We start from the raw sequence: 17031 nt of genomic DNA, 5'->3' as shown, positions 1-17031 counted from the left end.
TGTGTCTACAGTAATCAATGAATCATTAAGGACTGCTATGGAATATGCACTAGATTGCGACTACAGTGGTAAGAAGACAGCTAAATTTTTAAAGCGCGTTTATAACATCTAAAAGATCTAGTTTTTTTCGTTTTGTTGGCGAGCTGAAAGAAACTTTCACTCGGCCACATAGTCAGTGGGACTTCCAGTCACGCAACTTATGATGTTTATTCGCCAAAAAGCTGTTAAAACGTTAATGTACTTAAAATTTTATGAATAGTCCGCTCTTTATTTAAAGCATTTTATATATTTTTGTGTCATTGAAATATGTCATCATAACTTTTAAGAAAGAAAGCTAAGACTATTACGTCATTGGAGATTTCACAACAGCTATGACTGATGGTGCAATCGGAGATTTGACAACGGCTATAAGTAATGGCGCAACAAGTTTGTGTGCAGTCGTTGTTGTCAGATTCATCAGGTGATTTTCTGTCTATAGTCATCAGTGAATCAACAAGGAATGCTTTGGAATGTGTACTACGTTGCGACTATAGTGGGAAGAAAACAGATAAAATTTAGTTTTGTTGGTGTGCAGACCCAAACTTCTACTCGGTCATATAGTCAGTGGCACTTCGAATCACGCAACTTATGATGTTTATTCGCCAAAAGCTGTTAAAACGTTAATGTACTTAAAATTTCATGAATATTGCACTCTTTATTTAGTACAAAATATATTGCCTTTTTGTGTTATTGAAGTGCTTGATTGGAAGCAAGTATTGAATACATAAAAGGTCATTACGTCATCCATTGAATGTGTCGACGTTGCAACTTTAATTGGTAGGGAAATAACCACCGCACTAAACATAGTCGTGGATAACGCAATTCTTCAATTGTGTGACTCATGTGACTACTTTGCTACCGCTTTACTCATGTGAAAAAAATAATCGTTTTTTTTAAGAAAGAAAGCTGTAAGTTGTTAATAGTGTTATTGTCGTATCGTTGATACCCACGCATATCCGAAGAAAATTCCAAATTAATTAAGACCATTACGTCATCGGAGATTTCACAACGGCTACGACTCATGTAGCAATCGGAGTTTTCCCAACGGCTATAAGTGATGGTACAATAAGATCGTGTGCAGTCATTGTCCGTTGTTGTGCTACAGATTGATCAGGTGGTTTTGTGTCTATAGTCATCAGTATTAGTTATGAGATCTAAAAGATCTTCTTGTCGTTTCTTGATCTCGGACTCGATTGGGGCTTGCCTGGTCCTGTCCTACGGTTGTTTATTTGAGATAACTTCCGGCCACTTGATGTTGAGGATGTTCCTGAGACATCTGTTAATAAATGTCTGGAGTTTGTGGGTCTTTGTTACCCGACTGTTTTCTGAGCCGTAAAGTAGGACCGACTTGACGTTGGTGTTTAAGATCCGGATCTTGTTGTGAAGCGAGAAAGCTGTTGATCTCCAGATTGGCCGTAGGGTGTTGAAGGTCTGTCTTGCTTTGTTGATTAGGAACTTGATGTCTCCGTCTGTGCCCTCATCCTTACTGACTACACTGCCCAGGTAAACAAACTTGTCGACTTTGATGCTTTCTTGGTGTAGTCGCACTGGCTCTTGCTTTTTGTTGTTCACCCTCATGACCTCCGTCTTCCCGATGTTGATTTGGAAGCCAGTCTTCTCCTCTTCTTCTGCAACACGGCATAGCTTTTCTTGATCGGCTTGATATCTGTCGGAGAGAAGGCTGATGTCGTCTGCGTAGTCCAGGTCTTCCAACTGCTTCGTGAAAGTCCACTGTGTTCCAGTTCTCCTGCCTGCCGTGGCCTGCCGCATTATCCAGTCGACCACAACAGGAAGATCGTTGGCGACAACAGACATCCCTGACGAACGCCGGTTTGTACGAAGAAGGGTTCCGTCAGCTTCCCATCATGGCAGGTGGCATCTTCATACAGTCGTTGGATGAAACGAACTTTGGTGGAAAACCGTAGTGGTGCATCAGTCTCCAGATGACATCCCTGTCGACGCTATCAAACACCTTCTGAAAGTCGACGAAGACTGACTACAGGGGGGTCTGCCACTTCAGGGACTGCTCAATGTTGATTCGCATTGTGGCGATGTGGTCTATGCATGATCTGTCTTGCCGGAAGCCAGCCTGTTCATCCCGAATGTCTTGTCCCGTACTGCCTTTAGTCTATCTAGGATGATTCTCGTCAGTACTTTCCCTGGGATAGACAGCAGCGTGATTCCTCTTCAGTTTTTGCAGGATGAGCGGTCCCTTTTCTTCGGCAGCTTCACGAGGTCGCCTTTCTTCCAGTCTTCTGGCACTCTCTCTTGCTCCCAGATCTTGTGTAGGAGTGCGTGCTGGATGTTAGTTGAAGTCTGGATGTCTGCCTTCAGAGCTTTAGGTGGTATTCCATCAGGGCCTGCTGCTTTGCCTGACTTCAATGACTTTATGACCTTGATGATCTCATACTTGGTAGGGGGGCTGGTGTTAATAGCAAGGAGTTCAGTAGGTGGGGGATATCAAACGGAACAGATGGTGCAAGCCTGATGAGTGTTTCGTTGAAGTGTTTTGCCCATCTTGTTCTCTGGCCTTCCTCCCTTGAAATGGTATTGCCGCGTTCTTGTCTTTGACTGGGCGACTAGGTTTGCTGTTCTTTTTCCAGAGAGGGTCCTCGTGATCTCATATAGTCTTTTCATGTTTCTTTGGTCCGCTGCGGTCTCTGCTTCCTGGGTCAGCTCCTCAATGAGGCTTTTCTTGTCTGATCTTGCGCTTCTTTTCTTTTCCGGGTTTTTGTCCCAGTAACATGCTTGCAGTTCCTGCTTCTCTTCTTGGACTTGTGTTTGGTTGATCCGATCCTTTAGTCGTTTTCTCTCCGTAATCAGTGCCCATGTTTCTGTTGTCAGCCACTCCTTGTGTTTCCTTGTTTTCTTCCCCTTTCCTTTTGTATAATTAACGTAAAAAGATTTATTGACTGTTTTGGCGGTACTGTCCACAGCCTTTTATTTTTATTCATTCGCCGAACGCGCGGATAGAATCGAGAGAGAACTGGCGCCTGCGCAAAATCGGGAGACTTGAAGCTTTCGCGCTCGTGCGCGCTTCGTACGCTAGTCTACTTCGGCGGGAGTTACCCGTTTGCTTTTTTAAGTAGAATGTCCCTTATAACTACTTTGTCAAGCCAAACATGGAATACTGAATAATTTTTAGTCCTTATCCCGAAGAAACGTTTCCCAGATTAGCAGATTATTTTGTTACAACGTTTCGCTATGTGAACCTGAAATGAAAATTTGCGATACTGAGTAAAGAAGACACTTTGAGCTATATAATTGTCCCAGTCACAACATGTGCCTCGTTTAAGAGATCTGTCTTGGGTATTCTTTGTTATTCCTTTTCAGTGGAACCAGCCTCTACAAGCAGCATTCAAGGCTGCAGTTGCAACAGCAGCAACGAAGCACTGCTCAGAAACGGATGACTGCAGATCTACACCTACCAGGTACATTTTCTGCTTTTTCTGTTTTTCCATTCACTTTCCTGTTCCTTCTGTTTCTTCTTTCCCTCATTTGTTTTGTTCCTTTTAAATTTCCCTCATTCATTTTATTTCTTCTTTCCCTTACTTGTTTTGTTCATTTTTAAAATGTTCTATTACTGTGAAATCATGACAAATACCGTTATTGATGTATTGTTGACGATTCCAAACGAAGCAAAGTTTTAAGCGTACTGTTCATCCTCATTGTTTAAACGTCGTTCCGGGAGAAGTAAAGTAGCTCCGTTTGAATAAGGTTAGGGCTTTCAGACTAGCTCGCGCGAGCTAAGCGTTTCTTTGCCTTACATCAATATTAACATCGCTTGTTGAGTTAAGGAAGAAATAAAAAAATGACTAAAAAGATGACTAAGTAACCCGCCAAAGACTTCTATTACTAATGTTATCTTTCTTAAGATTCTGCAAAGCAGTGGTATTATTGACACCTTTAAACAAATTTTACGTTTGCTTGTGTTTCCCAGATGTCTATTGTAAATGCACATTTACAAAAACGACCAGGAAAAAGATAGAAAAGGCAAACAAACAAAAAGCAACAGACAATTTAAAATTATAGTTAATCGGTGATGTGGTAGTTCATGTTTCCTTTTTTTTATGGCTTGTTCAGTGCTCGCCGTAAGAGGGCAGCTTCGTTCATCATCTTCACAGAAGACCAAGTTCACATTCTTCCAGGCTACCCAAAACAGATCTTTATGGATCCTCTACTGGCAAGCTTAGCATTTTACTTGCAATTTCCACCCGGAATTTCCAATGTTGACGCTATCACGAAAGACAACCTCGTTTCCATCGTTAAAGGGTCTATGGCAGACATTTCAAACTCCATTAATGGTAACATTTCGAGCGTGCAAACCCTCGTCGCTGAAACGTCAACAATGGTAACATCAACAGTAGCTCCATCTAGGCCTATTGAGAAGGCCTCTTACAAGATGCCTTACATCATTGCGGGTTCCGTTGCTGGCGGACTGTTGGTCATTATCATTGCTGTTATAATCATACTGAAATGCAGTAATCCAAAGAACAGGTAGGACAAAAGTGGTGATCTTTACCCCATTTGTTATATTTATTACGAGAAATCAGTCAATGAAAAAATAACGATTTGATGCCGGCCTAAGAACAATCGAATAATTTTGTACAATTTTCTGCTTTGTGTCCTGGTAGACTCGGAAGTGTTATGGTAATTGCATTAGAAAACGGGTTGATCCCTGAATGGACGAATGAGTTATGGTCTTGAGCAAGCTACTTTTTTCTCGAAGTGCTTTACTACACTCCAGGAAAGGAGTTGAAGTATAGATTACCAGTGGCCTGATCAAATCAATTAAAATGAGTTAATTAAAGTCAAAACGCGGAATAAGAAATGCGGGTCAAAATGCATACTACGACTACAAACTAAAATGTATATAAAAAGCACGTTGCTTGGCAACGGGCTAAAGGACGACAACTGAAAATCAGCGTCCAAGGCTGGAATCGAACCTCCGACCTACGTTTCTGAATGTTCTACCTATGAGCTACTAGAACTCACTGAAGAGCTGCTGTAGGTCGTTCAGGACCTAGATAGATTTAGATATAACTAGGCGATTCAGGATCTAGATAAAACAACCTACAATACGAGACATATTTAGTTGGAACACTTAGCGAATGGTCCAGAATCATCGTGTTACAAGATCGTAGCTTATACCACATCCCCCTTCCCCCAATTCAATGTTGTGTCAGAATTTTTCGGGCGACTACTAGTAGTTGTGGAAATCAACATTGGAGGAAGGGGGAAACGGGGATGGGTGTTCCAACAAATGTGACGAGTATTGTAGCTCTCCTTTAATTTACATTAGTGCAATGGGTTTAGAATTCTATCTGTTTTACGTAGGTCAAAGGTTAGATTCGTGCCTGGGACTATGGCTTTCAGTTGTCCTTTCGTCCGTTGCCAGGCAACTTGCCTTCTTTATAAAATTCCCACGGGCTACACCTTTCCATCATTGATGAATAAACTGAAATGTCTATCGTGTAAGAAGATATAAGTTGAGAGATTTACATGCTTAAGATTCATAATTTGATTATTAATCCCTTTATTTTCCTGTTTTGCATAATGTTTAAAAGAATTCCCAAGCGCATTGCCGATTCTCCGCAAGACAAATCAAAGGTGGAAATGGAAGTCTTTCCTGGTTCCATCAATCATGGATACAACAGCGACCAGCCAAAGTGAAAGAATGAAAACCGTATCCGAAGAAGCAACAAGTGTTTGTTAAAGGCAGAAAATAATGATAAAAGGTCGAACTTAATTTTAAAGGTAAATAATCCATCAGCGTTGCGCGGCGTAATTTTATATAATAGGGCGATTTTTGTAATTTTAGGTTTTTTTTTTTTTTTTGTATAACGGTGTGAAGGACTGTGTCCACTGCAGTAGTTGCATTTCGAACGCGGATGTCTGCAAATTTTGTTGCCATGGTATACCGTCTGGTTATCTATCTCACTCTTCACGATTGTCAAAAGATGACCCATGAAATTTATTAGGAGCAAATATTAGAGACCTTTAGATTCTAGGACGAGTACGAGAACGAGTACGAGATTTGACTGCCCGTTTTAGCGAAAATACTGAGAACATTTATAACCCGGACGATTAATCTTGCTCTTTGTTAGCAGCATAGGTTGCTCGGTTATTCTTATTGCTGGTAACTGAGCCTTTTCCTGATCGAAAAAATGCCAAAACCGCTATCGTTTTGGCGACTTGTTTTGACGCGACGACATTTTTGCAAAACCACGTACTAAAATGACAACGGTGTCACGTTTTTGCCGCCAAAATGGCGCTGGTTTGCGCGTGCTCACTGTTGTTTTATGAGAAAAATTCGTATTCGTAGCCGTTCTCGTACTACAATCTAAAACTCTCTATTACCATAAAATGTTGCTGCGGAGACAAGTAATTGCTACATTTGCATATCACCTCCACTATGTCTGCTATAACCATTGTTTTACCTGACAAAGACATCTGCTCGTTAGCTCCCATTCCCAATTGTCAAAAGAAAACGATTAGCGACTTAAGTTTTATCTATTTGCTGTTTGTTAAGAATTTGGACATGTGTCATCTAGTTGTCAGAAATAATTTAACGCGTATTAATTAGTGTGCCCGTGCATGATCATAATATGAGACGATTTTACGTTTATGTAGTATAACGATTGGCCAACGAGATGTTCTCTCCTAGGAACACTCGAGCAAAAACAGTTGAGTCACTGAGGCCCGTTTCAAGGATCGAACTTTTCATGTGCCGAATCTAATGCAAATGAACGAAAACAATAGATTTTTCTCATTTGCATTAGATTCGGCACATGAAAAGTTCGACGTTTGAAACGAGCCTGTGTCCCAGTCTGAGGTTAAAATTTTGACCTTAAAATAACATCACTTTCCCATTTATTGTTTCAAATGGCTAATAAAAGTCTCCCAAATAAAATTGTCCTTTTGGTTTGTTCAGTGTACAGCCCCCATCCCCGCCTCCTTTATATATTCATTATTCGGTACCTCGTTCCCCATGCATCTCTCGTGAGTTCCGCGGGATTGTTTAGAGCATCGTTCCATCAGTCCTCCTATGTGGTGCGGACTCTTGGGTGTTTAGGCAATCATGACAGATATATTGCAAAAAAGAATATTTTTAGGAGAATTCTCAGGACTTTCTGGCCGAGAATCATCTCCAATGAAGAACTTTTCATCAAAACAAACACCGCTATCAATTGAGATAAGAAGGAGGAAGTGGAGGCAAGGTTAAAGTACCTGTGTATTATAAACTTACACGGCCAATAATTAACAGGTATCAGAATATGAGCTTTAACCTGTGTATAATTTATTAAAAAGTAGAGCTAACATTGTCTGCCTGGTACCTGGCACACGTTGTTTGAAAATTTGACCTGAGAAAGTAGAACTAAGCCCCACAATCTCGATGATTAATTTGGCTTTGAGGTGGGCAGACACGAGGGGTCATGTTGCAGGGACATGCGGGCAAAGGTCATTAGAATGCAGATGTGTTGTCACGGCGTCCTTGCTTTGAAACAAATTGCACGCCTTGTCGGCGTCAAGAGGAAAAAGAGTTCTGCACTGTACTAGGCATATTACGACCAAATAGCACAAGGCACAACAGAATACATGGAGCAAACTGGATACGGTCTGCGTGCGTACGAACGACCATTCTCCAAACTTTATTAGGAGTAAATATATTGACAATGTAATTCGCAAGACACGAAGGATAGGAGCCAAGGCTCACATTGCTCCCTAAAGGCTGCGTAATCATAAAGTAACGTAAACTGAATAAACACGAAAAAGCATGCATGGAATACGGCAAATAAATGACGAATGAGCACGGAGGCCAGAAAAAACCTTCAAAAACCCCAACACGAGGAAAAAACTGGAAATCTGGATAGGAACCAAGGCTCATTCGCCAGCCTTTCCTACGAGGCCACACAACAAAATACAATGCCTATCCGACGCAAGGCAAACAATGCAAAATCAAACGAATCTACAAGCCCATTATTTTGGTCACATTTAACAAGTCTTCAGCTACATGCTTGACGTATCGCTTCTTTGTTTTAGGACATTTCCAACCAGCATGCTTGTCTAAAAGTGTCTCATTGATAGCTCTACGGGCAGGATGTGAAGCTGCCCCTGATTTGATACTATGCGTCCCGAAAATGGAAATATCGTCAACAAAAGGACCAACAAGCTTCTTAAATTCCAGCAAGATCGTAGAATAAGAAATACCGATGCTTCCATGAAAACGCTCCCCTGACTTAGACTTAACAATACGCCTAGTCAAAGGAAAATGAGGATTCTTAGGCTCTGGTAAAAAACTAACCAACCTCTCAGTGACTGCTACAGGACAAGTTAAATTTCCCGATCTAGCTATGACCGAGGTATGACCCTCTCTGATCTGATCATTCTTTCGTTTCGGCACAAAAATAGACATTCGATCCGTAAATAAAGTAATATCTCCGAGTTTCATGGATAATAACTCGTCAATCCGGAAAAAACCGGCGAAACCAACTAGTAATATAAATAAAAAGCGAATATGGGCCAAAGACTCGCTAGAGCTATAATGCTCGGTAATAACTTGCAACAAGTCAATGGGAAGCGGTTCTTTCGGTTTGATTGGTCTACCCAGCTTCCTTCTGGCACCTTCAAGCGACGATTGAACCAAAGGGTGGTCAGTAGGACAGCATTCAATGCCCGCCAGCTTGTGAGCCCAACGTATACTGTAGAACAGACCTTCGATTGACGAGATTCCCGTTCCTTTCCGGAGGGCCGCATGGCACAGCTCCGTGATAAACAGGGAGGGGGGGAGAGGCTTGGCTGGGATGACTGGAACGCCTATCTTGGAGGATGCCCACCTTCGCCATCTGGACCAGCCGTTATTGTATTTACAGAGGGTGGAAGTCGCCTTGGATTCTAACTGAAGATCGAGAAGATCCGGTACCAAAGACTGAAGAGAGGGATCTGTAAGGGACGGTACTTCTCGCCATGAGCCGACCTGCAAAACATCTGAAGCACAGAAAACGCAGTCAACGCAACAAGACCATGTCTGGCAATGGTATAATTATAGTTTTTCTGTAATATTAATGCCTAAGAGAATTAGGGGGACAAATATAACTCGTAAACTACAAAATGACGAAAGGGATGAGAACGAATAAAGCGGCCAAAAAGCCGAAACACGAATAAATTCTGGTATAGGAGCATACATGCAAAAATGCAAAGGAACTCAAAAATGGAGCCATCACTCGGGCTGTAACTAGGCAAGCGTGCATAAAAAACTCCCAAAACGAGACGAAAGGTATGAAAAATAGAGCAATCCACCGACCAAAATGGTGACAAGACCACAAATAGGGAAAACGTGTGCTAAAAAGGCACCAAACATGACTCAGGCACAATACGCCATGTCTCCTAAATGGAGCAATCAATCAATTTACACACCCAAATGGTGAAAAGGCCAAAAATAGGCAAAAGTGCACTAAAAGGCACCATACATAAAAATCATAAGTCGAATGCTCCTAAACGGAACAAAAACTCAAACTACACACCTAAATGGTGACAAGCCATAAATAGGCTATACAAATTGAAGACGCAAGGCCAACATCCTGAACGAAGGACATGAACTGAATGCGGAATCCTTGGACTTGTAAATTTCCATTTGTCCCGGACCCTCAATGAGCAGATTGTCAATCCGAGGGAGAACAAAAACATCTTTAACAAAGCTCTTAAATCTAGAAGGAGTGGAATGCAAAAAAGGCCAGAAGGACGCTGATGGCCATTCAGGTATAACCAGGGTCCCAAACCCGTTACAAGCTTCAAGCTTTCTGACAGAGCGCACTATCAAAGAGACTGGAGGGCAAATCCAATTGATCTCACAACTCCAATCTTGGGCAAACGCGTCTACTCCGCAACTGCCAGGCGAAGCAAATTTGGAGTTAAACCTGGGAAGTTGGGCATTATAGTAAGAAGCAAACCGGTCGACGGTATGAGGGCCCCACTTAACATCGATATCTTGAAAAACTGCTGGATTCAAAGACCAATCGTCCTTGTCGACAAACCTGCTCAGAAGGTCGGCTCTCTCATTAACAGAACGAGGAATCCACTGCGCGTCGAGAACAATGCGCTTGGCTAAGCAAAGCTGAAAAATGTCGATTGCTAACGCTTGAAGATGTGGTTTGCGACTGCCAACTAAAACAATTCTGGCGGCATTATCATTGTCCGTAAAGACTTTCACTTTCGTACTCTCCAACTCCTTGGCATAGGATGCTAACACGTAGTATATTGCCTTAAGCTCCCGATACGTAGAACTTTGGCCCTTGTCATCCGCAAGCCACATGCCGCTGACAGAAGAAACGCTAAGATTGGAAGAAAACCCCCCGAATGCGACATCACTTGCATCGGTAAATATCACGACGGACGAAGTAGGAGGTGGCCTAATCGAATAGCCATTGAAACAGTCAATGTTCAAATACCAAAACTTCAATTCTACCATCAAACTAGATGAAATAGGCAATATAGAATACCAAGCTGATCTGGAATCAATGGCAGCGTACATTTGCCTAGTGAGTAATCGAGCAATCGGCCCAACCGCAAGGTAGATAGAATTTACCGATCCCGCAATCTTGGCTAAATTCCGGAACGTTACGAAGCCGTCTTGAATAGCAGAGTCTAATATTGCTTTGAGCTTCGCTACTTTCTTTTCTGGAACTCGGAACTGCATTAAAATCGTGTTAATTACGAAACCTAGCCACTCGCCAATTTGTCTGGGCGACCAGCACGACTTATCTTCATTAACGACAAATCCACAAGAACCGAGATCTTTACGCTGAATAATACTCGCTGCTTGAGCGGAACAATTATCGGGGAGACTGCATAAACCATCGTCTAGGTAGACAAAACTGACGTGACCCATCGAACGCCAACGCCTTACAAGAGGCCGCAGCAATTTCGTGAAGCAAAAACAAGCACTGCTAAGCCCAAAAGGAAGCACTTGAAAAGTAAAATATCTGAGAACACCATTGAAATTCCAAGCAAAACCCAAATAGTTTTGATGATCCGGATGAATCCTGACATGATGGTAGCCCGACTTGAGGTCCCAGGTAAAAAACCAGTCACCCTCATCCAAAACCTCAGACAGAGATCGCAAATCTTCATACTTGAATTTGGGCAAAACTAGACATTGATTAATATGCCTCAAATCTATCACCAAACGAAGCTTTTTGCCTTCGACAACAGAGAGTGGGTTCACGCAAAAAGGTGAGGCGCTGTGCTCCTGAATACAGCAGTTAGCTAGTAACTCCAATATAGCTCGCTGCACAAAATGCGGGCGATCGAGCGAAGATTTGTTGTTTACAAGAAAACAAGGCGACGGGTATTGACCAAAAGGTAATCTATAACCTTCCCGAATGATACTTAAAACAAAGTCCGGGGCCTGCAAACACGTTTCCCAGAAATATGCTGATTTCTCCAGTCTCCCCGATACACTCGAACAGGTGGTCTCCGCAACAAATTCGCCTGCCGCACGCTTATTAAACGAAGGAAATAAATTGGAATCCTCATCAACCACGTCAGCTAGTCAATCACGCCCGCCTCTGTCCACGTTTCGTCTACAGGAGGCGCTGAGGTGCCCAAACTCCCCGCACTGTAAATTTTATCGTACAAAATAAATAAATAAATAAATATAATATAATAATAATAATAATAACGAATAAATAACAATAATAAAAGTAAAAATAAATATAAACAAAATTAAAATACATTTCTGCTCCCAAAGCGGCTGAAAGCATACAAAATTAGTTTACGGAACTGAAGTCGTTTGCAATACAGACCGAAGTGAAACGAATTGAATATGCTAACCGATATACACTAAATACAAATGACTTGCAACTAACTTGACAACGCAAAGGAAATTAAATAACATTCCAATTATAACGTGCAGAAAGCAATTATTTGCTTTACTGCGTACCGCAAATCATTCTCCATTCTGCACTATACTAGGCATATTACGACCAAATAGCACAAGGCACAACAGAATACATGGAGCAAACTGGATACGGTCTGCGTGCGTACCCGAAGTAAAAGAACAAAGCTAGTGAAAAAAGTAACCAAAGCGGTATACTCAACTTAAAACAAGGTCCCAAGCGTCTAGGGCGTGGCTCGAAACGATCATCACTTCTCTCGTTCCTAGAACTGTAAGACGACGAGTTTCGGTTCGATAAGGAGGCGCTGCGTTGCGGTCTGCTTCGCTTCTGTTTCAGCTTTTCCTTCACCTTCCTCTCCGCCCTCTTCTCCGAGCGATACATTCGTTTCTCATCATCTGAATCGGACGCCAACTCGTCCGATAGGTACTCGCTGACTGTCAGCCAACCGAATTCGCTCTTGTCAGCTAATTTAATGGCCTTGATACGTTTAGAGACTAGCTTCGTACCTTCTTCCAAGGATCGTTTCACTCGTTCATGAGCGCCGGCCTTGAGCGAGTCGGTGGCATCATCAAACTTCTCCAAGACGTCGTGAGCGTGATCTAACTGCTGCTGATTGCCCTTTCTCTTGCAGATATACCGGTCCAAACGAGCCTTCTTAACTGCGTTAGTCACGGTAGAACTGTTTTGTGCTGAAAACTTCGTGGCAAAAGCACCCAAACGGCTCTCAATTACCTCGGTTAAGTTGTCGGTCAAATTGGCAATTGATTCGTTGACCAAAGCCTTCACAGCACTCCGCGAAGCTTCGTCTAAAGCTGGATTGCTTCTGGAAGAATCATCATCCGCAGGCATGATGTCTACTGGACTGAAGTCGTTCGCAGTACAGACCGAAGTGAAACGAATCGAATATGCTAACCGATATATACTAAATGCAAATGACTTGCAAGTAACTTGACAATGCAAAGGACAATAAATAACATTCCAATCGTAACGTGCAGAAAGCAATTATTTGCTTTACTGCGTACCGCTAATAATTTCCCATTACCTGGAGACGGTCAAGGAAGTAGGCCAGCTGACACCTTCCCAGTCGTCAGAGAGCTGCACTCGAAGTCTGCCATCACTGGGAAAGACGAATTGAAGGACGAGGAACTGTTGGGAAGCCAACAGTGGACACCATCACAATTTTGTACCTCTCAGATGGCAGACAGATCAATTTCCCACATCGTGAAATGGAAGGATGCAGGCAGCCGCCCCGAATGGCCTGCTATTGCCCACCTTGACTCGACTACAAAGGCCTACTGGGCCTCAGTGGGACTTCCTGGCTCTCAGGGAGGGTGTGCTGTACCACAACAAAGGAGACTTTTGTCTGATTGGTTGATGGTTTTTCTTGTACCCAGGTTTTTTCACACGCGCGCGCGCGAAGTAACAAACAAGATGGCGGCCAAAGATGTCTTGTTCGATCACTTGCTGCAGGGATTTTCATGGCAGCAGCGACGTATACACGTTTTCTTCTTTAGGAATAGCGGTATTTCAGTGGTAGAAGCTGTTTTCTTTGTAAGTCTTTCACTTTCGCATGATCGATTTTTCGTCCGTGGCTTCATGCACCGTAAGCACAATTGATTTGGGCAGATTGCCGAGTTAAAATGTTCCTGAATGTTGTCATAGATCGATTGAGGTGGTTGTTTAGCCGAGGCCGTGCTGTCAAGTCTGCTAAGGTAAGATTCACTGTTCCTTTCGTTTTGTATGTAATCTCAAGCCAATATAAGCTAGCGCAGCCCATTAAATTTTCTTTAAAAAATTAGTGTATTTTACCTTCCTTATTGTCCACAGAAACCTTACAAGAAATGCCAGCGTTATTAACGCCTTCTTCTTCTTTTCCAGTTCCCATATTTTAACTACTACTTGCAATTAGCAACGTGAATAGAGGATTTATTAAGTCGCCATGGAGTGAAATCGGAGGGTAGATAATAAGGGTACCGAGTAACCTGTAGGTAGTTGATGAATGTGCAAGCTATTGTTATTTCCTATTTTTCTGAGACTTTTAAATTCGCTGGTTTTTCAGGAAAAATTAACTATTTTTGTGCTCATGGCTTGAGAAAAATGCAGCAAGCTTGTGCTTCATCTTGATTTAAAAGCAATAGTTTTGAACCTCTCAATGATGACTTCAATTAGGCATTTACATTACTTGACCTATTCTCGTGCAAATGCTGCAATTTTGCTCCTACTTTTAGTTAATAAAAAATCCGATTTTCTCATTTTCTGACCATTTTACCCACTTAACACCCTGTAAATAGCAATTTGTTTAAATTATATATTATTTGGAGGGGAAGCCTCTGCAACATGGCCCCCTGAAACACTGTAGGGAAGATATTGTTTACCTATTGTCGTTAATGTGCCAACCAGAGGCTCACTGGCTGTTGAAACAAAGGGTCTTTTGTTCCTGTGGTTTGCACATCAATGTTTGTCAACAGATATCTTCCCTATTATCTATATGCAGATGAACTTCAAACTCACATTAGCTCTGAACTACCAAGATTTATTAACTTTAAATTTAACGAAAACTAAATATCTTATCTTCAATCCTCATCAGAAAGTAAATTTCAACTTCCTTCATTAACTTTAGCTGGTCAATGCCTTGAGCAAGTTTCAATCTTTAGATACTTGGGTATGATATCTATATTGGCCATCACCTTTCCTGGCATGATCATATTCATTATATTTGTAACAAAGTTAATAAATTTATATTAACATCATCATTACGGTTAACCAATATCAGTAAACATTGTTTAATCAGTATCTATTATTTGGTTATTTAGCCAGTTACTGTATGGCTGCATATTGTGGGGTATTAATTATGAAAACCCATTGTCACAGCTTATAAAATTGCAAAATAAAGTTATTGGAATCATCAATGATGTTTCCCTACCCCACATTGTTTCCTTAGGTCTATTGAAATTTCATGATATTGCTAAAATGTACACATTTATTTATGCATAATTGTCTTTGTGGTGATAAGTCCAGTAGTTTTTTTCCATATTACTGGTTTCGGAGCAACGTAATCATTCAACTCAGGATGCATCTTTACAGCATTTATTTCTTCATACTATAACCAATATATGTATAAGAAAATTCTGCCTATCCATTATTGGAAAATACTTTTGGAATGACCTTTCTCTTTAAAATCGAAACAGCACATCTAAAATCCCATTTTGAAAAGCAATTTTTGAACACTATTTTGCGCAGTACTGATTTCCTTACTTGCTGGTATGTACTCCAGTATTGCTTGTTTAAAAGTCTAAATATTGCAACTGAATGGGATATCCTGTTCTGTACATTGAGTACGATTTAAAGTTAAGAATATATCGGTAATCGTATTATTCTTTGTCTGAGATAGTTGTTAACTTTAATATATTCACATTATGGATTATATTCACAAATGTTTTACCTGTTTATGTCTTTTTGAAATGATTTTAATAAAGCATTTCAAGCAATATTGACTAGTAAAATGACTTTCAAAATCAATTTATACTTTCTTGAAAATTCTTGTAAATAAGATGACAAAGTTTGAATACGCTTCCTTTAATGTTGTAATAATAACAGTATATAAATTACAAGCCTTATAATTTTTTTTAATGGAAAGAGGTAAAGTGCATAATGGTAATTATTATAGCTCTTTTTCAAAGTTAGTTAACAACTTGAACACATTCACAACTAATTGTGTAGGGGATTCTGACTATATGCCATTTATTTCTAGTGGTGGCATTGTGCATGTGATGTTCTCTGCAAAATTTGCGGCTTTTAAAAATCCTGTGATAAGCAGTTTTATGTAAGTGTAAATAGTACCTCGCCTCAGATGAGCAAATTTGATGCAAATAAATAAATAATTTAATTATGAACCATTGTCAATCTCCATGTTTTTCCCTGCAAAATTAGTTTATGATGTATCCACACTGATTGGGATTTTTTAAAATTTATTGCAAAGCGTCGAAACTCACTAGGCAAGATATCGCTGGGTAGCATTAAGGAGACGTCCGATCAAACAACTGGCTCGAAGTGACAGATTTCAATAGGACAATGGGCTCACTTTGCTGGTCGCTTGCGCGCGCCTTGCCACTTTTAAATTTACACTGTTTAACTCAAATTATTCTTATGATATTTGTGTGTCGGCTGTTAAAGGCGATTCCCGTATCACGAATTATTTTCTTAGATTTGGCCACGAGAACGCATGAGCTGCCGACTTGAGTCTCGTTCTCCGAGTTAGAATTTCTTGTGCGCGTCATTTCATCAACTTGAAACTTTCGCAGCTTAGGGCAATATGACAATATACAAATTGAAAAAAGCTTCAAATTTAATGCTTTCTCAGTGGTTTCATTTTCAGACGTTAAAGTTTGCGAAGTCAAAGACACAATGGGGCAGAGTGAGATGATATCATAACAAGATTTGGAGCCACTTTGTAGACAACACCGTATCACACAAAACCTGCTGTGTTGAGCCTTGCCACTTTAAATGAAAATTTCTTTACACAAATCTTTTCTTTGGTTGTTGGGCTTACTGCAGCAAGCGGGAATTCCCGTATCACGGCCTATGACAAAAGTCTCGAATAAGGGAATCAAAATATTTTTTGCCAAGGAAATTTAAATAATCTGGAGCACTCGTAAAGGAAAGCCTTGCGTCTTGGCTTAATCTGCTCGCTTCACGATTCAAAATCAGCCCTATTTCTTCTCCAGAACAATTTCCGACTCTATTTCGAGCATGTGGTTCAAAATTTCAAGGTGGGGAAGCTTTATAGCGAATTGAGATGTTCTTCGCCAGTGGGCTGCCATTTTTCAACTCCATCTTGTTAGCTGATTTATCGTTGTCCTCGCTTAAAACGCCAGTTTAGCCACACTTTTTAATGTAAACTCACATTTCAATTTAAATCCGACTTATTTTATTATGAAGCAGCACTCCGTTCTGAGTTGAAGTCTCTTAAATAAGGAAAAACAACGCCAGGAAGGCAAAACTATCCTCTGCTCCTTGCAATTTCTTCACTTCATCGCCACACTTTTGACTCGTCATCTTCGCTTCATTTGTGATCCTTCGCCGTATTTCCCGTTGT

At 40.9% G+C, this 17031-nt stretch overlaps 3 protein-coding genes across 3 annotated transcripts in view; 1 reads left to right on the top strand and 2 right to left on the bottom strand.

Moving 5' to 3' along the window:
- Positions 1-6974, top strand: part of LOC138056087 (mucin-like protein) — a 40312-nt gene extending 33338 nt beyond the window's left edge. Inside the window, 3 exon segments of the mRNA XM_068901925.1 lie at positions 3373-3470; positions 4123-4536; positions 5607-6974. Coding sequence (XP_068758026.1) covers positions 3373-3470; positions 4123-4536; positions 5607-5712 — 618 coding nt within the window. The 3' untranslated portion in view covers positions 5713-6974.
- Positions 6975-7635: 661 nt separating this feature from the next.
- LOC138056086 (uncharacterized) lies at positions 7636-11990 on the bottom strand. The gene is made up of 3 exons (XM_068901924.1): positions 11981-11990; positions 9596-11586; positions 7636-9067 (listed from the first exon to the last, which is right to left on the bottom strand). Exons 1-3 carry the CDS (start codon positions 11988-11990, stop codon positions 8009-8011), a joined length of 3060 nt encoding a protein of 1019 aa, XP_068758025.1. The 3' UTR covers positions 7636-8008.
- Positions 11943-12969, bottom strand: LOC138058065 (uncharacterized). The gene has a single exon (XM_068903958.1). It carries the CDS (start codon positions 12783-12785, stop codon positions 12018-12020), a length of 768 nt encoding a protein of 255 aa, XP_068760059.1. The 5' UTR covers positions 12786-12969; the 3' UTR covers positions 11943-12017.
- Between the last annotated feature and the right edge of the window lie 4062 nt (positions 12970-17031).

The sequence above is a fragment of the Montipora capricornis genome, chromosome 7 (assembly GCF_036669925.1).
Source record: "Montipora capricornis isolate CH-2021 chromosome 7, ASM3666992v2, whole genome shotgun sequence".
Taxonomy (NCBI): Eukaryota; Metazoa; Cnidaria; class Anthozoa; order Scleractinia; family Acroporidae; genus Montipora; species Montipora capricornis.
The sequence above is the reverse complement of the archived record's forward strand: the minus strand, read 5'-3'. Positions and strand labels throughout refer to the sequence as shown.

Coding starts and splice junctions, on each gene's coding strand:
- LOC138056086 (XM_068901924.1), bottom strand. Junction 9,068..9,595: donor TGGCCTTGCGTCTTCAATTT/GTATAGCCTATT, acceptor TACCATTGCCAG/ACATGGTCTTGTTGCGTTGA.
- LOC138058065 (XM_068903958.1), bottom strand. CDS start 12,785: ATGCCTGCGGATGATGATTCTTCCAGAAGCAATCCAGCTTTAGACGAA.